This window comes from Paroedura picta, chromosome 1 (assembly GCF_049243985.1).
Source record: "Paroedura picta isolate Pp20150507F chromosome 1, Ppicta_v3.0, whole genome shotgun sequence".
Classification (NCBI taxonomy): domain Eukaryota; kingdom Metazoa; phylum Chordata; class Lepidosauria; order Squamata; family Gekkonidae; genus Paroedura; species Paroedura picta.
The window spans coordinates 115,629,842-115,656,353 of NC_135369.1; the positions used below are offsets into that span (position 1 = coordinate 115,629,842).

The 26,512-nt window shown below is 40.5% G+C and overlaps 1 protein-coding gene across 11 annotated transcripts in view; it reads left to right on the forward strand.

Annotated features, from left to right (window-relative positions):
• The window catches only part of TRDN (triadin), a 296,487-nt gene that overhangs the window by 216,823 nt on the left and 53,152 nt on the right, over window positions 1–26,512 (forward strand). For 10 of the 11 annotated variants that reach the window (XM_077300566.1, XM_077300474.1, XM_077300482.1 and 7 more), the window contains 10 exons: window positions 3,602–3,652; window positions 7,988–8,026; window positions 14,621–14,668; window positions 15,498–15,545; window positions 16,154–16,177; window positions 18,977–19,027; window positions 19,385–19,435; window positions 24,670–24,720; window positions 26,103–26,153; window positions 26,239–26,286. In XM_077300566.1, the coding sequence (XP_077156681.1) occupies window positions 3,602–3,652; window positions 7,988–8,026; window positions 14,621–14,668; window positions 15,498–15,545; window positions 16,154–16,177; window positions 18,977–19,027; window positions 19,385–19,435; window positions 24,670–24,720; window positions 26,103–26,153; window positions 26,239–26,286 (462 nt within the window). The remainder of the gene's footprint in view (window positions 1–3,601; window positions 3,653–7,987; window positions 8,027–14,620; window positions 14,669–15,497; window positions 15,546–16,153; window positions 16,178–18,976; window positions 19,028–19,384; window positions 19,436–24,669; window positions 24,721–26,102; window positions 26,154–26,238; window positions 26,287–26,512) is intronic. The other variant, XM_077300511.1, reaches the window with a different exon arrangement.

The window sequence follows — 26,512 nt, forward strand, 5'->3', positions numbered from 1 at the left end:
AGTTGACTCACAGTGGGTTGAATCCAGTGATGCAAGGCCAGAAATGTAAACACAGCTTAGTTCTGCTTGGACTAGCAGTGGCACTAAATATGCCGCAAGGCCTAGTACTTGCACAATATCTTCCACCATCAGAAATGCATATTGAAATACCATAAGGTTAATGTAGCACAAGCTGCCAATGTGGTCTTTTGGTATGTGGCTGCTTGTGCAAGAGTTCTGAAGCATTTGGAAATCTTCTGCTGGAACCAACCCAATGTCTGGAAAAGAAATATAGCATTTAAAATGGGGACTATATAATATATTACTCCTAGAACTGGTGCTAAAATAAACCCCATTTTAAATTACATAGTTTTTCATTCCTTAATAGGAATAGTAGTAGCTCAAAAATGAATGCAAATTTGCTGGTGTCTTATATATTGCATTGATTGTTGCTTTCTACAACTGCTGATTCTTCATTCTTTCCCTCGGTAATGCCTCCATTGTCCTCCTGTTGTGGTTATACCAGGACTGTGGTACTTACGTAAGGGAATAAATTAGTCAAAATATATCCTTATGATGAGTTGTTGCATCATTATGTATTTCAAAGTCTGGGAAGAGGCTACAACCTTTTGTAAAGATTTAAGCAACTTGAATTTAGTGATCTTGTGAAGAACCCATTTTAGGAGTGTCATTCTAATCCGCACTCTGCAGGACTGGAAAATTGGAGTGGTAGTTCTTGTTCGAAATCCTATAAAGATAATGCTGAGAACTGAAACACAGAAACCGAGTGTTTATTCTGTGAAGGGGGGGGGGGGATTGCCTTAGACTGTTTTTGTCTTACCTATTTATGCAATGATCAATGAAGGTAAAAACAAATGAACTAGTAAGATGTGATCGTGAAAAGGAAACCGACATTAGTGAATATTGCTAATGATCATGAACTCCCCCACCCCCTGCTCATCTCTATTTCTGCTTCTGTGATTTAGTGGAATACCAGTGGGGTAGTTCTTTTTTATAACCTCCCTTCACTTTTCTTTCATAACAGAGATGCTGAGGGCAATATTTTTTCATCTGCAGTTTTCCCAGTTCTTTCTGTTTTCATTGTAGAATTCTTTATAGTAATTGCTTTAATTTGTTCTCATTTTAAGAGCCAGAAAAAGCTCCTGCAGCTTTTGTAAAAGCAGAAGCACAAGGCAAACAATTACATTATTTCACCTTCCTTCATTTCAGTCTGTTTAATGCAACTTTTGGGTGAAATGCTTTTCATTGCATCATGGCACCATCTGCTGGATCGTGCCAGAGTATGCACTTTAGCTCTATGTCAGGTGAAATAAGGACATGAAGGTGCCTTGTCCTGAGTCAGGCTTGCTGAGAATTATTTATTGCCACTGGCAGCTGCTCTTCAGGGTCTGAGGCAGACATGCCTTTTCCAGTGCCCGCTGCCTATTGACTGGAGAGACCGGGACTTGTACATAGGATGTTCTGTGTGCAATGTGCGAGGGCCACCACCAAGCCCCAGTACTTTTCTGCTAATAATTGTAGGGGTTCCCAAACATGCCCTTGTGAGTCTCCTTGGCTGAAGGAACAAATGTGTTTCCTAATGGAATTGAGGCAAGGAAAGGCAATTTAGCCAAGAGGATCATAGTTAGAATAGTAGTTACTTTAGCAATGCTAAAAAGGGGATACGTGTCACAGGGATGTCTATTCTTCGGTCTGCAGAGCAATAGAAACTACATCCTACTTTCAATTGCAAATGTCTGAAAAGTGCAAGAGGACAGACCTCTGCACTATAACACGTCAAAATTTCATAACAAACAGACAGGTGTTTTGTTCCTTTTTGAGGTATGTACTGGTCAGCTTAAGCTTTCAAAAGCACACAGTGACACTAATGATACCAAACAAGGGGCCTCATCTTTGTCTGTCCCTCAAGGCTGCCATCATAAGAACTGTAGTCACTTGGTAAAACAGCTGAAGTGAAGTCTTTTTTTATTCACTAGTATCCCACACTAAAAAACAAAGTGCTTTAAAACTTCCCTACATTCAAAGAATATTTTTGAGATTTAACAAAAATAAATGCTTAAAATGCTGTAATTCATAGTGGGGTAGGGGATCCATTATCAGATGAATAATATTTTTTGGTAACAATCCAGCTTCATGTTATCTGTAAAATAAAACTATTCTGGTATCCCTCCAAACATAGGATACTTGCTTGCACTCAGCTTAAGTGTTCTTTCAAGTATGGCCTCACTTGGATTACTGTGTTCAGTTTTGGGCACCCCAGATGAAGAGGGATGTAGACAAACTGGAGCATGTCCAGAGGAGGGCAACAAAGATGGTGAGGGGTTTGGAGACTAAGACGTATGAAGCAAGGTTAGGGGAGCTTGGCCTGTTTAGCCTGGAAAGGAGATGACTGAGGGGGGATCTGATTACCATCTTCAAGTATTTAAAAGGCTGCCATATAAAGGATGGAGCAGAGTTGTTCTCTCTTGCCATGGAGGGATGGAACAGAATCAATGGGATGAAATTAATTCAAAAGAAATTCCATCTAAACATCAGGAAGAAGTTCCTGACAGTTAGAGCAGTTTCTCAGAATCCTGCTGTTTCCCTCTCCTTTCTGTTTGGGGCAGGTATGAAGACCAGTAGTAATGCTCTTTTCAGGTCCATTTTTGCTCCTAATCTCTAGTTGCAGAGTGCCATCAGGGCAACGGTCAGCAGAAAAGCTGGCAGCGAAGAGCTCCTACAACTCTGTACCTGCTTGCCCCAGCTGCTGCTCTAATGACCCCACCATGGTGGCATCAGGGCTGCTGAGTGGTTGGGGTGCATAGCCCTTCCCCCTGCATGTGGTCCGGAGTACTGCTCCTTGCCTGGGTAGCACAGCAGAAAATCACTGCAGAAATGTGTACAGATACAATTTTTTTAGTGCACGACCTGTACATCTTGTCTTTACAAAAACAAGTTTTTCCAGTTTGAATTGTATTTTCCTTCTGGTACTACAAAAGCAATACTTAACATATGTTCAGGGGTTCTATTTCAGATTAATGAAAACACGTTATCTGTATAACATACTTAATGTTTATATTTTAAAACTCTACTGACATTATAAATGAGGTTCCTTTTTTAGTTACCAAAACATCTGGAGCAGTTAAGCCTGTAGTAAATAGAAGACAATATCTATATCTGCCATTCTATAAACGTTAGCCAATATTTTGTTTATCAGCTCTTTTGTGTTTGTCTATTGTTGGTCTGTGCTCAGAAAAATAAAATTATTCTATCCTTCCGGTTCATGTGCTTCCCTACACTCAAGTAAACCATTATGTCAAATGTGATAGTTTTATTCCATTCAGAGCACAGCAATCACATTTCTTCATTCATGGTCTATAAGTCCTTGATTTACAAAATGAAGACTTTTCATTTTAAACTATATTTTTCCTCTGGAAATGTAAACTCAATGGCTCAAATGTGTTCAGAGGATTTCCCCCAGCTTCTCTCAAATGAGTGAAGACATGCTTCAGTAGAATTGTATCTGCACTATAAACCAATTACTATTTATACAGTACAACTCCACTGCAATACATTTATTGTTAATAAATGATTTTATCTTTTTCCCCCCATTGTTGTTCAGTTTCCAAGACACCAGTGGCAGAAAAAATAGCAGAAGCGAAGCCTGCAGCAGGTACACAAAGACAGTGTAATATATCTGAGAATTTGCCTGTAGAGTGTTACCAGAAATGCACACACATGTCTAAGACATGTGTATATTTAGCACTGGGCAATTGATTGCAAGAGGTTAGGTAACGTAGCATTTGGATCATTTGCCAACGTTTACGAGGTGATTACACCCTTTAGAACTCAAGGTAGACAACATATAGTTATCATAAAATAATAACAATCTTTATTGGAAGGAAAATAACAAAAAGGGATAGGCAAAAATATATCTAGCACACTAGCACTCGAGCAAATAGGAAAATAAAGGGAGAAAGAGGATGGCAATCATTATATTTATTGGTCCTGTAGAGCAGAAAGGCAGAGAATAAGCAACTTGGCCAGTGTGTAGGGTATTCTGAATAGATCCAAATCAAAAGACATACCTGGGCTTGGGAAAGCTAGTGTTTAAATATGTTTTTGGGAGAGTGTGTAAATGCTGAGAACCAGGTAAGCACAGGATGGAATTTTCTATAGGTGAGAAGTTGGGAAATGGCTTTTCCAGGTTAGGAGATGGATCTTGATGAGCTTAAACAAAGGGAATCATCTTGTCTCAATGGGTCTAGCTCTGGAGATGGGGAGCAATCTCCCCTGGCAGATTGGCTCAGAGTGAGTCGTAGGTATGAGACAACAAGAGATTGCCTAGGAGCCCCTACGCAAACACAGTTCTGCTGGTCACTTAATTAGCAATACAATGGAGTGGGGGAAGATACATGTTTCAGGCAGCGTCATGTTGAATCAGTGCCTAAGAAAAAGATGGAGTCTGGCCCAGCAGGGTCTTGGCAGACTTTAGCTTTGGCACAAGCCTAGACTATTGAGGGGTACCACTGGTTGCTTAGATATAGAACTTGCTACAATAAACAGATCAGAAACTTATTTTCTGATCCTCAGTTAACACAGACATTTTGAATATTAAATATGTACAGATAGAAGAGAAAGATTTGCATTAATTCACTTAAAATATGAAAAATTAAATTACAATGAAATAATTATATAAACACAAACCAACTTGGAGTAGTGGCAGCTTCTAATCTAGTGAGCCACGTTTGATTCCCCGCTTCTGCACATGCAGCCATCTGGGTGACCTTGGGCTTGTCACAACTCTAATAGAACTGTTCTGGTCAAGCAGTAATATCAGGCTCTGTCAGCCTCACCCACCTCACAGGGTGTCTTTTGTGTGGAGAGAAAAAGGAAGGAGCCACTTTAAGACTCCTGGAAGAGAAAAGTGACATATAAAAACCATAAGGATTCACTACTTGGAATTGAAGAGATAGTGAGAAAATGAAAACTATTTATAAATTAAAAGCGGTTTTCCATGTGAGACTCTGAGACTCATAAATAGTAGCAGCGGTGTTACTAATTTTCTGCCAATATCTGTTTAAAGGGATTTTTGTAATGCAGAGGTTTTGTAGGAAACATGCTGTTTCTTACACACTGCATCCAAAGAGATTGGTTACCATGGGAACTACATTTCCCATGGTTCTTGTAAACCCAGGAAATTGCTTTTATTTATTTATTTAATTAGATGCTTATAACAATTTCTAGGGTCTCACATATTGCTTAATGTTGTATCTACTTTGAGCCCTCCCAAACATTTCCAAGTAAGCATGGGGAAGCTCAATCCCCACTAGATGGAATTGGTGTCTTGGATTATTTAGATGAATGCCTGTTTGGCAACAAAATTTGGTCTCCCCAAGAACTTCCTTTTAAAAATGTACTTCCTAAAATCCTATTAGATGTTTATACAGGAATAAATAGAACTGCTATAATAATAATTGATTGCTAAGATGACATGATTCATGTTTTTCAAACAATAACACTGTCTTAATAAAAATTTATTCTTGGATAACATTTCTGTTCGAATCAGGTAGGGGGAGCAAGATAACCATGACAAGAAATTGGAAGCCGTTCTATACATGCCACAAGAAATAATGTTCTGATTCCCCTCCTCTTAATTTTGTTTGCAATCAACACTGAAATCTTTGATTTATTACTTTATTTTTCCCTGGGTTGCTGCCATTTTGTGTCCCCTCTAATTCTGCTTTCAAGTCAATAACAGCAAGGAACTAAACCTGGTGCAGCAACTTTTAAACTTCCCCCGTCCACCCAATCGTTTTATTTAAAAAGAAATTATTCAATGATCCAGGCTTAGCTATAAATTTTATCACTAAACTCATGCTGCTTGTAAAAACATGAATTGGGGAGGATGGCAGAAGGTGCAGAACCGGCAAAATGACCTTGATGTGGGCAGGTGAGTCACATTGCAAGGGTGGCAAAAGGATGAGGGTATCTGAGGGAATCTGTATGCTTTTGAATTATCTTCAGCTTGGAAGTGAAACGAGGGGGAAATTGACATAAAAGCAATTTCAGAAAACCCAGGGAAGCAGCAACAAGAAAGTGAGCTGAGTGCTGAAGGGAGGAGAATCAGTGCAGAATGACAAAGAAAAACTAACAGAAGTGTATGGTAAGAATGAGGTGGAATGCATAACAGGCCATAATACTCCCCATTCACTAGAAGAAGAAGAAGAAGAGTTGGCTCTTATATGCCGCTTTTCCCTACCCGAAGGAGGCTCAAAGCGGCTTACAGTCGCCTTCCCATTCCTCTCCCCACAACAGACACCCTGTGGGGTGGGTGAGGCTGAGAGAGCCCTGATATCACTGCTCGGTCAGAACAATTTTATCAGTGCCGTGGCGAGCCCAAGGTCACCCAGCTGGATGCATGTGGGGGAGCGCAGAATCGAACCCGGCTCGCCAGATTAGAAGTCCGCACTCCTAACCACTACACCAAACTGGCTCTCACTAGGTGAGAGATCTTGAGTCATGTTTTACATGAGCAGAAAACAAAGCACAGCATTTCAGATAAAATGTGTGATGGTGGTGGTGGTGATGGAGAACCAAGACAACAAGTTTTCATTATGCATTGGACATTTAAAAATGGCAAATAAAATCAAGGAAAAAATAGACAGATTGGAAGACATTCAATTACTAAGTTTCAGGAATTACTATTCTGCAAGTAACTGGAGAAAATGGCTGTGAAGGAGGGTAGACTACGGAATTATGCCCACCCCCTGAAGTCTCTCCCTTTCTCAAACTCTGCCATCGACAGCCTCCACTCCCAAATCTCTAGGAGTTTCCAAATCCTGAGTTGGTAACTCTTAAGTGTCAATGATGAAGCTGCAATCTTAGGAATTACATTGAATTTACTTTTGCTGTATATTTATACAGATTTTTACCTGGGTCTTCACTAATGGGGCCAAAATTCATGGGCTATACTTTTGGATGCCATTTGCAACTGGGCCAGATTTTAGGATTCTCGCTGCCAGTATTAGAATGAGTTTTCCCACTGAAAGCTATAATGGGAATATTTGAACTTTTGTGTGAGATGCTAATGAGGAGTCTAGATGAGGTAATCAAGACTGGTAGCATCTAGTAGATCCTAGTGGGCAGGAGAAAGATGCATTTGAGTTAATTCCTAGATAAACGATGAGCCAAAAAATAGTTATAGGATAGATTTCTGGAGAAATCTGCAATGTAAGGGAGATTCCTGAATAGTTCAAAAGGATAAGTTCTTAGCTTGCAACCCCTGATAATTACTTATAGACAATTGTTGATGTACCTCAGAGGGTTAAAGGATGAATCTATTCCATAGGGTGATTCATGCTTCATGAGAACCAGACTACTTAGAATGTGGTGAATTCCTTGACCTTAATATGGCCCTATATCAGTATGAGAAGTTTCAAAAATAACCTTTTTGGGTCTTATTTATTTATTTATTTAACTTTTATACCGTCGTTCTGTTAGGCTCACGGTGGTTTACAAGATAAAATTGCAATAAAACCCATAGTTAAAACCATTAAAACCAATCCACACCATCAATGTTATCAACGTTAGACAACAGGCGAGCACTAACTAATCCCACTAACCCCCCCTCAAACCGCTCCACGTTAGCCGGGGACATCAGGTTGCTAATACTGTAGTACTGTAATATGGGAGTAAGGCAATCAGATCATTCAGATGAACCCTGGGAGCCCACCCTGGCCTCAACCATATGCCTGGTGGAAGAGCTTCGTCTTGCAGGCCCTGCGGAAAGCTGTTAATTCTGGCAGGGCCCTTAGCTTATTCCACCAGGTTTATAGAACTGTACAAGAAGGTGAAGGCAATAGAAATTGTTATAATGCTCATATCTTTTACTTGTTGTTCCCACTAAACTTTCTGATACAATACTGTTCAAAACATGTAATGTTCCTAACATGTAGTGTTCAAAACATGTAATAATCCACTGTTTCTTTGTGTGTATATTTTGTAGTGAAACAACCAAAGAAGGAAGCACCTGCAAAAGAAACTGGTAAGGGCATGTGTAAAATTTATTACAGAAATAAACTTCCTTAATTTAGCTTTAATGTAAATGAACTCAGTACATAGTTACAGCATTATGAAGCAAGCACTTAATTAAATCATCTTCTGTGGCCACTTTACCATAAAAAGGAACATATGAAATGGCGTAGATATTCTGTTTTCTTTGCATTATTATAGAATCACCAATATATACATGTAATATTAACCAGAAATGCCTCCATATTCATTTTTGAATACAATGCATGAAGGTTTCTGCTCCATTGACATGAGTCTAGAAGACTATGTTATATACTAATGTTCAACTGAACTGAAGTTACTGTATTCAAAGGATTTGCTCTGGAAATTGCAAATGTAGCTGAAATCGTTTCCCTTGCCCTTAATCTGTAAACAGATGGAATGAATACTGAAGAATGGTGATGTCGAGGCTTGGTTTGGCTACCCTTTGCCACTACTCAGAATAGAGTTCCTAACTCCATTTTGGGAAATTCTTGACATTTGTGGGGTAGAACCTGGGAAGAGCAATGCTTGGGAAAGGAAGGGAGCTTAAAAGTCTGCCCTCCAAACCTGTCATTTTCTACAGGGGAGTTGATCCCTGTAGTTTAAATAGAAGTTGCAGTTTTGGAAGATCTCCAGGCCCAACCTGGAAGTTTGGATAGCAAATCACTTTGAGCCTTAGGTATGCACTAGAACCCTGAAATTTGGTACATGAATATACAAAATTCTGAATAGTAGTTAGTTTAACAACTCACTTTCAAACCACAGATTCTAATTAAACCTATAATTACTATATATACCTATAGATTACTACATAAACATATAATCAAGTTAATTCTGCCCAAGCAGAATGCAAAAATGTGGCAGATATACAGGCCAAGACAATCCTGATATTTTTTTTAATGGTGGGAAACAATAATTGTATAAAAAGGCAATAAGGAGGAAGTCTATCCCAAATGTCTACTCCCTTCTCCTAAAATCCGGTTAAACATTACATTTTCACCAGGGTTGTCCCAGGTCCATTTGAGAAATGTATTTTGCAGCTCTGCACTTCCCAGATACATGTGAGCTTGATTCAGATTGGGATGGTGATATTTGAGGAAAAGGGCCTCAGATCTTCCCCTATGCCATATTCACAACCTGTCCCACTGTGGGTTCCACATATACATGTTTCTCAAACATGGGAAACAGTGGTTTCCCAGAGACATTAATACTCAGGAATATGATGCTGAGGGAAGGTCTAAACCCTAGAATTGCCAGCCTCCCTGTGGAGATTGGAGATGCCACAGAATTGCAACTGTTCTCTGATTAAAGTTCCCCTGGAGAAAATGGCTGATTTTGATAGCGGACTGTATGGCCTTATACTCTGCTGAGATCTCTCTGCTTCCAAAATTTCACCCCCCTCAGAAGGAAGTTCTGTGGATTTGCAAGAAACTCCCGGTGACCCCATGCACATGATGTTCTAGGCAAGAGGCAAGCAGAGGTGGTTTGCCATAGTCTTTCTTCACATAGCAATGTGGTATTTCTTGGTGATCTCCCATCCAAGTACTCGCCATGGGTAACCTTGCTTAGGACCCAAGCCCTGAATAACTAAGGCTCAGATACACTATTTGGGATGCTACCCTCCACAAGCTCCCAGGAGTTTCCCAACATGGAACTGGCAACCCTAATAATGCTACCAAACTCTATGGTTTTTCTATGCAGTATTGTGAATTTTAGCCACGTTGACACAATGATGTCACTTCAAGATTTTCCCAATAGCATGATGATAGTGATATCTCTTCCAGATTTTCCTAAAGATAGCCAAATGGCTAATTAGGTTTCTTTTGTCCAGCCCCAATTAATCACACTGAGATAAAAACCTTTTATATGTTTCTACTGCAGAAGAAATATAGACACAGAGAATAATAGGGTTACATAGTGTTAAATATCTTATCCTTGGAGGTTGGGAAAGATGTCCTTGCAGGATGAATCAATAGCCTGCGTCTCTACCTCCCCACTCCAACTCCCGTGAATACTGTATCACCCTTACACCAGCCTTCTAGGAACTGCTGACAGTTCCAAAAAGCTGCTTGCATGCTTCCCCACCAATCTACAATTGTTTACATAAACAGTAGTGACACACACTTCTTCCATTTCTCTCTAGCCTTGAGATAAGGACTAAATCAGCTATAATAACATAAACTTTGCTTTTGTGAGAGAGTTTATCAAAAACTACACTCTCTAGAGGAGCAGGCCATTTTCTCTGCCTGGTAAGAACCAAAGACTTGAACCAGGACAGTCCAGTATGTAGAATTATAGCCAATCCCTAAAAACGATATGATCAATCAGAAGGTTGCAGGCATTTTCTTTACCACCAGGCTATCATCAATAGTATGATGACATCTCCCCATATCACCACCTTACTGAGTGGCAGCAGAAGGACCTCACGATGTTTCCTATTACATAAAGAAATTTACTCAACCTATCTGATATGTAATGATTCTTACTTGCATGGGCATTCATAAATGTGACAGAGAAAATTGCCCATGCATGGCTTTTGTTTTCAAGTCCAAAGTCTGTATATACACATTTCTGTTGCAGCTCCAGAATAAGAGCCATCTGCACACAGGGAGGTAGAGAATGTAAAACCTTTGCATCCAATAATAGCTGCCTTATAGGCTTCACTCTGTTGCATCCCTTTCCATCAGGAATGGAGAGCAGGGCAAGAATTGGCTCCACCTGGGCACTCCTTTCTGCCTGTGCTCACTTCAATCAGTTCATCAGGACTTACTCTAACACTGCTGAACCTCACTGAGGTGAGGTGTGCCAGGTGAGGTGAGGTGTACCGCGATGGCTGTGCCAGGCTGTCAGTGCAGTGCTATGGAGCATAAAGCTGTTTCCCCACGGGGGACACAAAGCAGCGGTGGGTTAAATAAATGCCCTAGTCTGCCCCACAGCATGGCAAAGTGCCGCAAATTGACTGGGGTCTTTTTTTGCACTCTCTGGTCCACAGCAGGACAGGGCCTTCCAGGCCCGGCTCTTCCCTGTCCTCATGGGCCTGCCACAGAGCAGCCCCTTTTGGCCCCTGCAGTGGGCTAAGGGAACTCAGAACTATCTGTGTTCCCTTAGCCCGGTGTTTCCAGTGCCTGATGCACACCAGACCCAAGAGGGCGGCAGTCTGGCGGCAACATCATATAAAAGCAGGGATTTGCCCCACTTCCATATGACTGCCCTCTTGGCCTTTTCCGCCCATGCGGAATTGGCCTGAGACAGCTTTAAAAATGCAGCATCTTATTGCTGCACTTGATATTACTTTGGGGGCAATTGTACATAAAGTATTATTAGTAAAATCAGTTTCCACAGAATATCTTCTTTTATTTTGCCAAGATATACAAGGAACCTAAAGGTCACCACCGATATCTCTATTTACCAAGAAGGTGGATTGTCTGTGGGAGATGGGAAAGAAAAAGCAATAACAATGAAATGCACACCATATTGGCAGAGCCAACAGAATGGGAAATCAGGCAATATCACCACTCTTGCACTTCTTATGGTGCCCCATTCGTGGAGTTTGCACTTCTCATCCAAGAGTAAGAGGTGGTGATTTCTTTCCATTTGTGGGAGCATGATATAGTGGTTAGAATTTGGGACTGGGATCTGGGAAATCTGGAAGAACCAGGTTCTAATCCCTACATTGCCATGGAAGCTTCCTGGGTAACCAGTCACTTTAGGTCCTTACTGGGGAGAAAAGTAGACATAAAGTTAATAAAAATAACTAAAACAAGTATTGATAGGTTTTTGTGGTCTCCTGTGCAGTATGAATACACAGATGTGTCATCCCTATACACAAAGGTAATGTGTTGGATCCAGCAGTGTTCAATTAAAAATATTTCACATACTTCTGCTTATGGGAAGCTCTGGCAGGAGAACCAAACAGTGCCCCCAGGCCAGCAAACCAGAGCAGAACACTAGTACCCAAAGTTGGCAACCTACTACAACAAATACAACAGCTACCAAACTGGGGGCTACAGCGCCCCCTCCAGAACAAACACTGAAATAAAGAATTGTAAAACTGAAAGAAAGAACTGTAAAAATCAATGTTTAAAAGAAACACAACCTTAAGAAGAAAAGGCAAACAATGCTGCCCCTCAGATAAAAGAAGAAACACTGAGGGGCTTTTTGCACGCCTTCAAAATCGCACAATGGTTGCCAATTGAAAACGCTATTGATTTGCCGTTATGCACAACGTCGTTGACAATCTGCCACACACCTGAAACCGATCCGCAAAAAGCGCTTCGTTGTAGCGCTTTCAGGGAAATCCCCAAAAGTGGATTCACCCTCCGGAAAGCGATACACTCCTGCAACCAATCTGCAACACTAGCGAAAAAGACCTGTGCGTTAACATTGTTGCGGTTTCTACAAAGTCCCTCCCCCTGGCTCTCTCCTCTGATCTTCCGGCGAAGCGATCGCCATTTTTTTTTCTCCGAGCGAGCGGGGATAAACGCACCAGCGAGCCTCTTTCTGTTTAGAGGCTTCCCCGGCTTCAGTCCCTCCCCAGAGTCACTAAGCACAAACACAGAAAAGCCCGTTTGCTGATGTATTTTCCCTTTATTTTTTACACTGTTTGCGGCCGAAAATCGGGCCCGTGAGAGGGGGGGGGATTTTTTTTTTCACTCGGAGGGAGCGTGGCAACGATGAAACAACAGCTCAAACACACCAGGCAGCTGGATGGGTCTCTCCGTTGCAACGAATCAACACAGATTCGTTGCAATGGGTGTGTTTTTTTAAAAAAAAACTATCTTAAAGGGAAAGGGGCTGTTTGGGAGCATGCTAACGGCTGCCCATTGGCTGCTTGATGGCCAGGGGCGGGACGAGCTTGGCAATAGCGCTTCCTTTCTAGCTATTTTTGCCGAGACCGGAAGCCTGTGGGAAACGCTACAAAACGCAACTGGATTCCACTACAAAGGTAGGTATGCATAACGACGAATTCCACTATTTTAAATGGCGATTTTTCATTCAGCAACCAATTTGCTACAAAGATCCCGGTGCGGAAAGCCCCTGAAAAAACAGTAAATCCCAAAGCACACCCAAAACCCACCCCACCCCACCCACAGAATAGTTTGGAAGAAGTTATTATGAAAAGAAGGGGGAAAATATCAGAATCCCTCAATCAAACCATTGATGTCCTACCAGCTGCCAGAGTAAGCTTTCAAGATATTTGCAGTAGGCAATGTTTAGCTTGGAGCAATTAGCTCACTTGCAAGGAGCTTAGTTTTTAAGATCTTTGCAGAAGACAAAAGTTAACTGGAGGCCACTAGCTCACTTGCAAAGAGCTTAGGTTGCAAATGCAATGCTGTGTTTGCCTAGCTGGGGGCAGGCTGTTAATCAATTACCCGCATATAAGCCGAGGAGGTCTTTTAAGTGCTAAAAACTGTGCTGGAAAACTCAATGGAAAGTCAGGAAGCATTCCCCGCTCTTTGATATGCATTTAAATGTTTTAATGTTTTACTGTTAGGAACCATGAACATTAAAATGTTTTGTATAAATAAATTTCATGCAGTATGTTGATCTCCATGCACATTTCTATGTATGCATCAGCTGGTTCCCTCCTTTGAACGACTGGGTACTGCCTGCATTGCAAGACCCTGCGTGACCACATTAGGCTATCGTCCTTAAGCAGATTTATTTCCAAGTTTTATGTGGAACCGGTGGGATTTCCAAGTAAATATATTACACAATAGCAGCATATTCTTTCTGTCAAGTGCCCCACTGTTTGGAAGATTGATTAATTTTAGTTTTGTTTTTAGAATGCAGGAAGCTGACTTTGCAGAGGGCAAAAGGATGCACCCTCTTTAACCTCCCAAATAATACTGTTTTTAAAACCTCATAAATAGCATAGGAAGAATGGTATGTAGAGACTTCTTTTTGGTTCCCTCCTCTGAGCTCTACACATTTATGGACAGCATGAAATGACTGGAGCCTTTCAACCAACTGTTAAGCATGGTATCAACACTTTCACAAGCACAACAAATAATTCAACATTGCATATACTGAACCACTGATTTAGAGGCCAATTGCCAAGCAACCACAATTAAATTGCAGCTTGTAAATTTCTTTCCAAGTCATTGTTCATATTAATGCCACTCTTCACTTCACTTTTTTCTTCTAATGAGTTGCGTGTTAAACTTAATTAGCAAGCAGCATTATGTTTCTATCTAAATTCCATTGCCTTTCTTTTTAACAAACTTGCCTTTTGTAGCATTTATGTTGTTTATTTTAAGCGCTTTCCTGTATTACTGCTTTGCAAGATGAACCCACATTTTTATATTTCGGGAGATAATATTTATACTGGGAAAAGGCATTTTGTACTTCAAAATATTCTGTCAACATCCGGGGGGGGAGGGTTGTAGGAGAATAGTCTTAAAGTGACTTTGACATCTTGTACCCTCTTTCTGTGTCATCCTGTGAGTTTTACAGTTCTCTACAGATTTATGATTGTCATTAAAATCACACAGAAAAATACTCTACACATATATTGCTGTCTGTGTTTATTATTTCTGCAGGCTCTGCATATTTATCGTTTCATTTACAATTCTAATTTTTTCAGAAGCTGAACTAGCTAAACAAGAACCTACCACACATCTGGCTAAAAAAGGTAAAAATAATATGTATATGTATATGTATATGTATATGTATATGTATATGTATATGTATATGTATATGTATATGTATATGTATATGTATATGTATATGTATATGTATATGTATATGTATATGTATATGTCAGTAATTATGTCTGAAACATGTTTTAAATCAGTTAATAGTAAGTGCACTGTAGACAGCATATACCCCATAGATTTACTCAATGATGTGCCAAGGATAGGGTAGGGGCACACCCAACCCTCGAAGTTGCTTGAGGAGGATCCTTAGAGCCAGGTCACGGCTAAGATAAGAGTAATGTGACTGACCTAAGGTCACCCAGCAAGTTTCCATAGCATGAGTGATGAGAATTCGAACCTGGATTTCCCAAATCCTACTCTGATACTTTCTAGTTTCCTGAGGTGGAATAGTGTGTTGGGATTAAAATTTATTTTTACTGGTATGATTTTATATGTATAAAATATAAATAAAGTAAAACGAATATTTAATTGTCTGTGTTTCTTTTTTGGCCATTGAAACAAGTTTGGATCCAGTGGCACCTTTAAGACCAAAATAGCTATTCACCTGAATATATTTTCTGGCCAATATTATTTTTCATTTTATTTCATGATTATTACTGAAAATAATTTTGTGGCCTTTACTAAACTTTGGTTTTAAATCACATCATTTTTCTGTCACAAAGTTTGGTCAAATCATTATCATGATAATGACATCTGCTTTCAGAAAAGCAGTAAACTTTTAGTTCTTTGAGATAGCTTTTGCTTGCATGAACCATCCCTTTTTATGAATGGAAGTGTTAGAAAAACCTTATCTATATTTTGCAGCTGCACATGAAAAGAAAGAAGATAGACCACTGAAGGCAGTGGAGCAAGGTAAAAAGAAACTGAGTGTAGTTGATATTTTCTGAGGAGGGAGCCAGAGAGACAAGTAACAGCATGTTCAAAAATTCAGATAGTCTTGAATTTACTATAGTTCTATGACTTATCTCTTCTGTTTATCAGATCTGAAACTAATTTCTGGTGAGATTTAGTATATATGTGCCAATAGGAAAGTAATCACTTATATAATGTTTAGTTTGCTAGCTCTAAAGTCATCAACAGTGATAAGGGGATTCCTGCATTATCACCCCAACTTCAATTCAGAGGTTTCATCTCAGTGATCTTCCATTAAGTTTAATGGAACTTCAAGGAACAAAAAAATGCTCTTTCCATTTCCCCAGTGTCTACAGAGACAAAGTGGAAACAATTTAAACTTGATAGTGCCAGACTCATAGGGCCACATTATCAGGGATCTTGGGAAGTGTGCATTCATGTGCTACAACAGAAGAAAACAAATCCTTCATTTGGAAAAAAATATTTTTAAAAACATACCCTTTTTTTACAGTCAAAAGGAATAATTTTGGAGGGGATTCTATTTAAATTTGTTTCTATGCTCCAAAAGAGTACAATGATGCATTTTTTATCATTTTTTTCTTTTTCAGAAAAACCAAAACATAAAGAAGCAAGTAAGCTGTATGATGTTATCTATAAATATTGTATGTATAGTATATAGTAACTTTACACTTTTATAGTATTTGTTCAATTTCTTACTTTGCAATGAAATCAATACATACAACCCACCCCAGTGTTTTTTAAATATCCTGTTATTTCAGTGATCTATAGCAAGGGCAACCTGGACTCACCCTGGTGGCTTTTGCTGGTGTGGGGGATTCACAGCGTGAGATGGACTCCTGCTCACGTGCCAGAGCTCTAGCCACGGTATTTACCATGCCTCAACTGACAGGGCATCTGCTGGAGCTCGTGTGGGGAAATCAGGCGCTTCCCTTTATAAGGGAGTGCCTGCTAACGGTCTGCCTCTTCCCCCCTTGGCTGCCTGGCCGTTGAAAATCCCTCCCGCCCACCCAAAACTGTTGATGTTTGGTTTGATGCTTAGTTATATATTGTGAGTTAGTGTTACTTGATGGTTGCATTTACTGTCACAGCTTGTGGTATTAGGCATGGAAAGGACTGTTTAGGGGATGGCCAAAGGATTGCGCGCTGGCCTGCACAAGGTGAGGGGGCCCCCATACGGGGTTGCGTGAATGTGGAGCCATGAAGCACTCTCACTCAGTTGAGAGTGCTTATAGCTGATTCACATTTCCAGGCAGATTTGGAGCTCAAGAGAGGCCGACACCCACCAGGCTCCATGTGGTGCCACCTCCCGCAGGATAGCAGGCTCGGTTGGGTCCCGAGTGCTTGGCGGGCTCGCCAGCAAAACTGGGACGGTGGCCTGCTGTCTGACTGCCATGAGCGGCCGGCTGGCTGATAGTTGGCAGATGTCCTTCCCATGCAAAGCCATGCTCCAGGTTGAATAAAGCTCTGGCCATGTTATGCCAATTTTTGGTGTCAGCGTCCTTATTGTGATGTGAATAATATCCCCCTGCCTAAGCAAGTTGCAACCTGAATGCTGCAATAAACCCCATCATACAACCAACTTACTTTTCTTATCAGAACACAAAAAAGTACACATCAGTACTCTTCAAAAACACTCCACAAGGAACTGGAGAGCATAAAAGTCCTCGCAACAAATACAAACAATCCATAAATTTAATAAACCCCAAGGACAGCATATAAAGTATGGCAGACAAACTATTGTTCACATGGAACAAGTACCTTTAAGACCAACAAAGCTTTATTTAAGGTGTGACCTTTTGTGTACACACACACTTCCTCAGATACAATGTTCAGACACATTGTATCTGAGGAAGTGTGCATGCACACGAAAGCTTAATCCTTGAATAAAATTTCACTGGTTTTAAAGATGCCACTGGACTCAAAATTTGTTCTGCTTCAGACCAACGCAGCTACCCACTTGAATCTATTGTTCACACTGTAATTAATATGGCATAGTACTTCTAGTTTGCTTCATTGTGTTAATTGTCTCATATTTTTCTATTATATACAGGTATGTGTGTATATCTCTATCTATACACCACAATCACTCCCTGCCCCCATTTCTCATCCACATTTATACTGCATATATATGTCACACCATCACAAACGCTGAATTACTCCTGAAGATGACATTAGCCACTGAAATATTTCTTGAATGATTTTCTGGCTTATCAGGTCACTTGGGATTTAAGGCCACATCAATAATGAGTTGGACTCCAAAAGTGTTTGATCTCTTCCCATCAAATAATCAGATGACTTCTTTTGAGATATTGCCCTAAAGCTCTTCTTGGTAATATAGTTGCACATTTCCTTTGGGAGCTTATCAGCAAGGTTCTGAGTCAATATATTTAACGTTGCATGATTTTAAATACTGCAATTTCCAGAAGTAATTAGCAAGCTCCTCTTAAGCATTATGAGTTATGATGAGAGAAGGAAAAGTAATAATGCCCTGAACAAGAACACCCTTATTCTGAAATAGAATCCATTTAAATTTATTTTATTTATTTATTCTTATATTTAAATATCATCCTTCCCTAGGAGCTCAGGTGAGACCTAATTCAAGTATGTGTATTCAAATCAAGTATGCATTCAGATCCAAATCAGCGAGACCTCATTCAAGTATGCGTATTTAAAGTGAATACCCAGTACAGTGTGTACAAACCCTGCAGTTTTCAATCAAGGAGAAGAACTGCATATATAATTCTTTAATATTGGCTTCAGCAGTGTGATACAGACAATTTACAATCCACTACATAGGTGCATTTAAGATTATTGAAAGATAGCCTGTAGTGCCCATTTAAAATTATTTGCAATTATCTGTCTTTGAACTTTGGATTTTTTGATATTTGCATTATACTTGACTATGGTTACTCGCTGAGATACATATCTGTACAGGAATGTGCCTCTGGACACGGGGTGTCCAAAGTGGTCTCCATTTGAATCTGTCTCACTATGCACATGCCCAAGCTGCTCTATCAGACCAGGTTTTTACGCCACTAGTGTGTTGCTCTTGGTTACTGTTCATTCCCTAGAGGTGAAATGGAAGAAGTAATGTTTTGTTGTGATAGATTTCAGCTGAACTTTGCAAGAGAGGGAGCATAAATAGATACAAGGCTTTATAATGCACCAAAGTTATGGGACAGATCAAGATGGGTAGTCAAGTTAGTCTCTCTGTAGCAGTAGAAATGAGCAATAGTCCAGGAGCACTTTGAAAACTAACAAAATTTGTGGCAGGGTATGAGTTTTCATGAGTCACTGCCCTTTTCTACAATCTTATGTGACTTTCTCTAAACTCAGACAACTTTTATGGCATGTAATTTCTAGCCTCTGAATTTCAGAAATATTGCTTCACAATCATTTTTGCTTTGCAGGGCATAAAAAAGAAGCAAAACCTTCTGGTACCCAAAAAGAAAAGGATGAAGGTAAAGTCACATGGATTAATGTAGAAAATCAGTTATAACAATAATTACTCAAATGGGAACAGTATGAAGACTTGAACAGACATTTAGAAGCCAGTTCCATTGAAATGTGTAGTGGCCCACTGCTTGAATGAGTGATTAATTCCAGTTTTGTTTCTAGAATGCAGGGAGCTGATATACTCTCTGTTTTACTAACCTTCCAGAGATGCTTTTTAAAATTCTCCCAAAAATCATTCAGTATGATCACCTGCACTGCCTATGACTGAATTTGTTAGGTCATTTGTGTGTGTGTGTGTGTGTGTGTGTGTGTGTGTGTGTATAGTCTGGAAAATGACAAAATGGTGGTGTATTCTTCTGCAGGACATGCTAAAGAAAAAGAAGCAAAGCATCATGGGGCATCGAAAGACAAAGGTAATGCTTGACAAGTGAATTTTTAACTCCATTCTTCTCATTATTATCAAATCTAAAATCACAAAAGAAGTGAGAATATGTGCCACTCCCCTCATGGCCACACACAGTTGTGAAAGATTTAAATATATATTTTTTCTAACTCTTTGAATGTAACATGATGCCAGACAAACAGCACCCTACCTGTGGGTGAAAAGGTGTAATTCATTCTGACATGCCTTCAGGGCGTTGTAAAGATTTAAACACCTATGTCTGTAAAAGCACAATTTCCACTGACTTCTATTCTCCCTTTCTTGTTCATTTAAAAGTGGAGTTTCCTGTGACATTTGTGTATCAGGAAATTCTTATTCACAAATGTTAGATGGAATGTATGTTCATATGCTGTTGTGCATCTATTAACTATTTTACAACCATGCATGTGTTGAGTGCTCTCAAGTCACTTCTGATTTATGGCGAACCTATGAATTAATGACCAAAGCACCCTAGAGTTAATAAATAGCCTTGCAAACTGAGGGCCTTGGGTCCTTGTACTGAGTCAATTTGGAAGCAGTCCTAAGCAGGCCTACTCAAAAGTGAGCCCTATGTTATTCATTGGGGCTTACTCCCTGGAAAGTGACTTCTGGGTTGCAGCCTTCATCTCATGTTGGGTCTTCCTTTTTTTCCTGCAGCCTTCAATTTTTCCTAGAACTATTATCCATTCCAGTGACTCTTAACTTCCCATAATGTGACTAAAGTATGATAGCCTCAATGTAGTCATTTTAGCATTTTGATAGGCATGGCAGGGAATAGGAGCCTATGATAGTAGTCAGCTGACTATATCTACCCCTCCCACCTCCAGTGGCTGCTGGGGAGCCTGCCCCAATTTCTATCAGGAACGCAGGTCTTCTTGCCGCTGGATGCACTAACCATGGTAATGACCACCTGGGAGGCCAGAGGGGATGCATATCTCCTCTGGACCCATACTAGGTCACCTGGGCCTGTGAGCTCTTGCCCAACCAGCCAGGTTGGTGCTCGCCTGCAGGTCCATAGCTTCTTAGGAAGGCCCCCTACACCTCAGAATTCACCATGCAGTATGAACTTCCTTTCAATACATGCTCCTTCCCCTGCCTCCCCGCAAGCTATGACAAAAGCATGTAACAAACAATCAAAACCCCTTAACAACAACACTAACTGTGGCCAAACACACAACTGGCCAACTTGCAACCAACCAACCAAAGCAGCTGTATAGGGAGGGTGGCTGGGCTGCTGAGCTGCTGGCATCACCCACGAAAATAGGACAGGGCTGGAGACATGGTGCCCATGCTGCACCACCTACTTCAGTGGCCCCACATCTCCAACACGTGCCCAACAGGCATGTCCCATGAGTATGTGCACCTCTCCTGCCTGCCCGCTCCCCCACCTTGTCAATGGCAGCCCAGGTCATACCAAGCAGCTCTTCTTAGCTAGTGCTTATTGCCTCTCTGCCAGCATCCTGAAGTAAATAAATATTTAAGAAAGGAAAAGTAGTAACTGGCAAAAGAAATCACGTGAGATTTCTTTAACTGGAACTGATGCTGTTGACTATACTCAAGGGTATAATTTCATATTGGGTGTTGTGGAGGTTGTAGTTTTCTCTTTTCCAGTTCAGTTTCATTATCCCTATCTTGTCAAGAATATTTTTACTGGAAAGATGGTTTTTCAGTAGACTTTGCTTATATGTGTTTTTGTTTTCTTTTTTCTACTCAAAAGAAATACAGCAAAGTGGGGAGCCTTTGGACACCCTTTCCTTGTAGATGTTGTGATAAACAATGGCAAGCATGGCTTTAAAAAACAACTCAAGCAGGATGGATTTATATAAGGCTTTTAGCTAGATTATGTGATAACTAGACAGGACACTGCCCTAACTGAAGATAGCATATGTAGTTTGTCTAATTACCAGCTGTGTGTGGCTGGGAATCCCTGCAGGGTCCACGCAGTGGCAAAGCATTCCCAATGGCCTTGACAGAATAAACACATCCAGGTTGGAAGAGACAGACTGCCATTGATGGAGAGGTAGGGCCATCTCTACTGCCTGAATCATCAAAAGGAGGTGGAGAGCTCTCAGGAGGTCGTCAGGAAGCAATGTACTAGAGATGTGAGATGGTTGGGGGCAAGGGCAAGCCCTGGGCTGATGATGCAACAAGGCCTATGCCAGGGAATCAGGAGGACTCAAAGCCCCAGGACAGAAGGAGGGGCTGGAAGGATAATGGAGAAAGAAGCCAATGAAAGGAAATCTGCACTTACCTGGGATGAGTATGTATATTGTGTACTGAGGGCATGCTAGTGTGTAGGGATCCATGGTGAAGCTCAGCAACATATAAAGCAAAATAGTAAATAATATAAAAATAGTGCCCCAATAAATTCCCCACTAGTTCATCAGCTAAAGGAACTAGCACATACAGTTCACAAAAAGCTCCAATAAATTATGAAAGAGAAGTTCTTCACTGGTTCCTCAGTCAAGAGAACAAGCACAAGAAATTCAACATATTTTACCTCAATGCTAACTATTTACAATACAAAATTACACTCCTCTCATCACCAGTTTTCAAGAGCAACACTCTGCTCCTAGCCCTGAGCCATATGGAAGGGCAGTATAGAAATCAAATAAATAAATATAGACTTATACCCTTCTCAATGTATCCTTCCCTTCATATCATAGAATCATAGAATCATAGAGTTGGAGGGGGCCATACAGGCCATCTAGTCCAACCACCTGCTCAACGCAGGATTAGCCCTAAGCATCCTAAAGCATCCAAGAAAAGTGTGTATCCAACCTATGCTTGAAGACTGCCAGTGAGGGGGAGCTCACCACCTCCTTAGGCAGCCTATTCCACTGCTGAACTACTCTGACTGTGAAAAATTTTTTCCTGATATCTAGCCTATATCGTTGTACTTGAAGTTTAAACCCATTACTGCGTGTCCTCTCCTCTGCAGCCAACAGAAACAGCATCCTGCCCTCCTCCAAGTGACAACTTTTCAAATACCTAAAGAGGGCTATCATGTCCCCTCTCAACCTCCTTTTCTCCAGGCTGAACATTCCCAAGTCCCTCAACCTATCTTCATAGGGCTTGGTCCCTTGGCCCCAGATCATCTTCGTCGCTCTCCTCTGTACCCTTTCAATTTTATCTACATCCTTCTTGAAGTGAGGCCTCCAGAACTGCACATAGTACTCCAAGTGTGGTCTGACCAGTGCCGTATACAATGGGACTATGACATCTTGTGATTTTGATGTGATGCCTCTGTTGATACAGCCCAAAATGGCATTTGCCTTTTTTACCGCTGCATCACACTGCCTGCTCATGTTTAGTTTACAATCCACAAGTACCCCAAGGTCTCGTTCACACACAGTGTTACCTAGAAGCTTATCCCCCATCCAGTAGCCATGCTTTTCATTTTTCTGACCCAGATGCAGAACTTTACACTTATCTTTATTAAATTGCATCTTGTTCTCATTTGCCCATTTTTCCATTGTGTTCAGAGCTCGTTGAACTCTGTCTCTATCTTCCGGAGTATTTGCCAGTCCTCCCAATTTGGTGTCATCTGCAAACTTGATGAATAGTCCCTCCACCCCCTCATCTAGATCATTAATAAATATGTTAAAAAGTACCGGGCCAAGCACCGAGCCCTGAGGTACCCCGCTATTCACCTCTCTCCAGTCTGATGAAACACCATTGACAACAACTCTTTGAGTGCGGTTCTCTAACCAATTCCCTATCCACCTGACTATCTGAAAATCCAGAATGCAGTCCTTCATCTTATCCATCAGAACATCATGGGGAACCTTGTCAAAAGCTTTACTAAAATCCAAGTAAATCACATCAACAGAATTTCCCCGATCTAGCAAACCTGTTACTTGGTCAAAAAAGGAAACCAGGTTGATCTGGCAGGACTTGTTGGAGACAAATCCATGCTGACTTCCTTAGATCACCAAATTGTCCTCCAGATGTTTGCAGATCGCTCCCTTTAATATCTCCTTTAATATCTGCTCCATTATCTTCCATTATCATGGGCTCACTGGATCAAAAAACAAAAACAAAAAGCAGAACAAATGAAAATAACCATACTGCCCATATTTGTTATAGAACTAATTCTAGATTTTTATCATTTGGATTAATGGAGGCCTTCCAAGAACATAACACAACTCAACTCAAGGCCTTGTCATAAAAAATAATTTAGTTTCTGTTATTTGAATCATGGATTTAAAAACAGCTCTTGATATTTGACCTTGAGACATCAGAAGAAATCATGCAAGTTCCATGTGAATTCCCCTAACCCCACTCAATTCCAAATGATAGGTCAGGTTGACCTTTTTTTTTGGCACTCTGCTACACACTCATTAAAAATACCCCAAATCCAATGGAATAAGTCCTGGGTCATGCTGCCTATCTGTTTCCCAAAGCTGATCCGACTTGCATTGTCACAGAACCAAAAGATCATAATATTGTATCATTTGCTCTCAGAGATGGGATACTGGATCATCCCGAATCTGGTCCCAGCTCATTCAGAACATAATGAATGCTATGTTTTACCCCCTCCTCCGTGCCTTTTAGTGACTCTGCCATCCCCTAAAGCTCAGGGCGGTTAAGATCTGTTAAAATAACTGTCTCCTATGTAATCCATGACATATTAACACCAGGTTATATTGTCTATAAAGCCATTAGACAGAAGTTCACAATACTAAAGATGCTCCAAATTTCTTATGGGTGAGAGACCAGTAAGACTCTGGCACAGACTACTTCTTTCCCATATAAAATTAGGTAGTCCCCTATGATTAAAAGAAGTGCTTCAAACTGCTGAATTCCAGCCCTTCTTTCCCCACTGATGTCTTTGTCCTGTCTTTAGACCAGATCATTGTTCATGTAGTTTGTTTCCCCCTATTCTCTGGCTACATCTTGGAGATGTAGGTTCCTTAGCTCTAGCATCTTTCATCTGGGATCTTCATCCAGAACAGACTCTGAGGAGGCCAGCACAAAGTTTTGTCAGGTTATTAAAAACCTGGCTTATACCAAAGTCTGAGTTTTCCTTGCGGCAAAAATCCATATACTATAAGATCTAACACAGTTATTAGTTTCTCAATTTTGAAACTACACTATTAAATATTCCAGCCAGAGTCAGTGCTGGTTTACAAAGCACCATGCTTTTTTTAACACGCACTTTTCCTTATCACTAAGTTTGTGTTTATTTTTATGACATTTGCTAATTACAGTATTTTCTTACAGATGCTGTGAAAGAAAAACAATCAAAGACCTCAAATGCTCCCAAGGAGAAGGGTAATGATATATACACTTGCAAAATGATCTGAAGCATATTCCCTAGACTTCTTTTGCCTTCAAACTTACTTGTTATGAATCTTGGAAAAACATATTGATGGATGTTCAGAGATTCACAACTGCCAGCTCTTTTTGTCAGATTACACAGCTACAATCATTCTAAATTCGGTGTAGTGGTTAGGAGTGCGGACTTCTAATCTAGCATGCTGGGTTCGATTCTGTGCTCCCCCACATGCAGCCAGCTGGGTGACCTTGGGCTCGCCACAGCACTGATAAAGCTGTTCTGACTGAGCAGTGATATCAGGGCTCTCTCAGCCTCACCCACCTCACAGGGTGTCTGTTGTGGGGAGAGGAAAGGGAAGGCGACTGTAAGCCGCTTTGAGCCTCCTTCGGGTAGAGAAAAGCAGCATATAAGACTCTTTTTCTTCTTCTAAGCAGAGTTGCAGCCTTCTAATAAAACAATTGACTTCCATGGATTTAAAAGGATGTAAGTGCTTAGGAGAGCACTGAAAATGAAACGTTAGAATATCTCACAGTGCTACAAGAGGGAAGTCAGCACCAATAGGAGAGACAAGCAAAGGTTTTATTTTACAGCAAGATAAGGGTTTGCAGCATTCAAGGGCAGAATTCACTCCATATTTATTCATAGTGCAAGCCACTGGGTAAAGTCACCCTGGCTCTGAACCCTCCATTGTCAAGTTGCATATTGCCCAGGCTTTTTCTTGCCAAGTGTTCACTGGTGTTTGAGGGAGGCATGCCATTTTACTCAGCCATTCTTTCTTTGGGTCAGTATAACAGTACCAAACAAGGGGTTCCAGTCCCAGCACATTTCTGGTCTGAGGAATTGCTCCTTCATAGTTCAATTGATATGTCAAGATGCTCATCTAAGCTTTGTATATAGAATTTAATCCAGTTTTCCTGCACTGATATTATCAACTGGGGTGGAGCTCACTGTTTGGTCCCCTAAAATGGATGGATGGGTGGATGTCTGTCTGTCTGTCATCAATCACTTCCTTACATCCTTGTAGGCAGTTCCACAAGACTCCACAAGATGTACATTTGGAATCACAATACAGTGTCTCAATTTCAAGTGTCATTCTTGTTGTCCCCTGGTTCCTTCATGTTATGTCAAACTATCCCAGTTTGGATCTATAGAACCACTGGGTTCATATTCCTTAAGGTATTCCACAATGTGTGACTAGCTAATCAGATATTGACATAATGCTTCCATGGAATAAGTTTTGAGACTAGCACCCAGAGTACACTAACATTTTTATTTCTACGTATTTATATGCCTTCTTCTTTGTGTAATCCATTTATTTTTGTGTCCCAATATCTCAAAAAAAGTTTTTTTTAAGAACATCTTTATTTTTTCTTATCAGAGCCCATTAAAAGAAAAGAAGTGAAGCCTTCTGCTCCTTCAAAATTCAATGGTAAGAAATCAGTGTTACATGAAAGATTAAACTGTGCAGTCGCTGATTTTACTTTCTGCTGCAGTGTTTGATCACTTTTTTTCAGGGACCACTAAAGGAACAGATCAGATGTCACCAGTTACTAGTGAGAGAGGTAAAAAAAATGTCTTAATATATGAAAATAATGTACAAACCTATAACTGTTCATAGTCTCTAAAAACATTAATGTTAGATTTCACTTACATTGCAGTGGCAAGGGTATCGCTGGTTTTATCAGATGTCTCAGTTAGATATTATTCAAAAATAACCAGCTGATAGGGTTGCCAGCTCCAATATGGGAGCTACCTGGAGATTTTTGGATAAAACTTGAGGACAGCAAG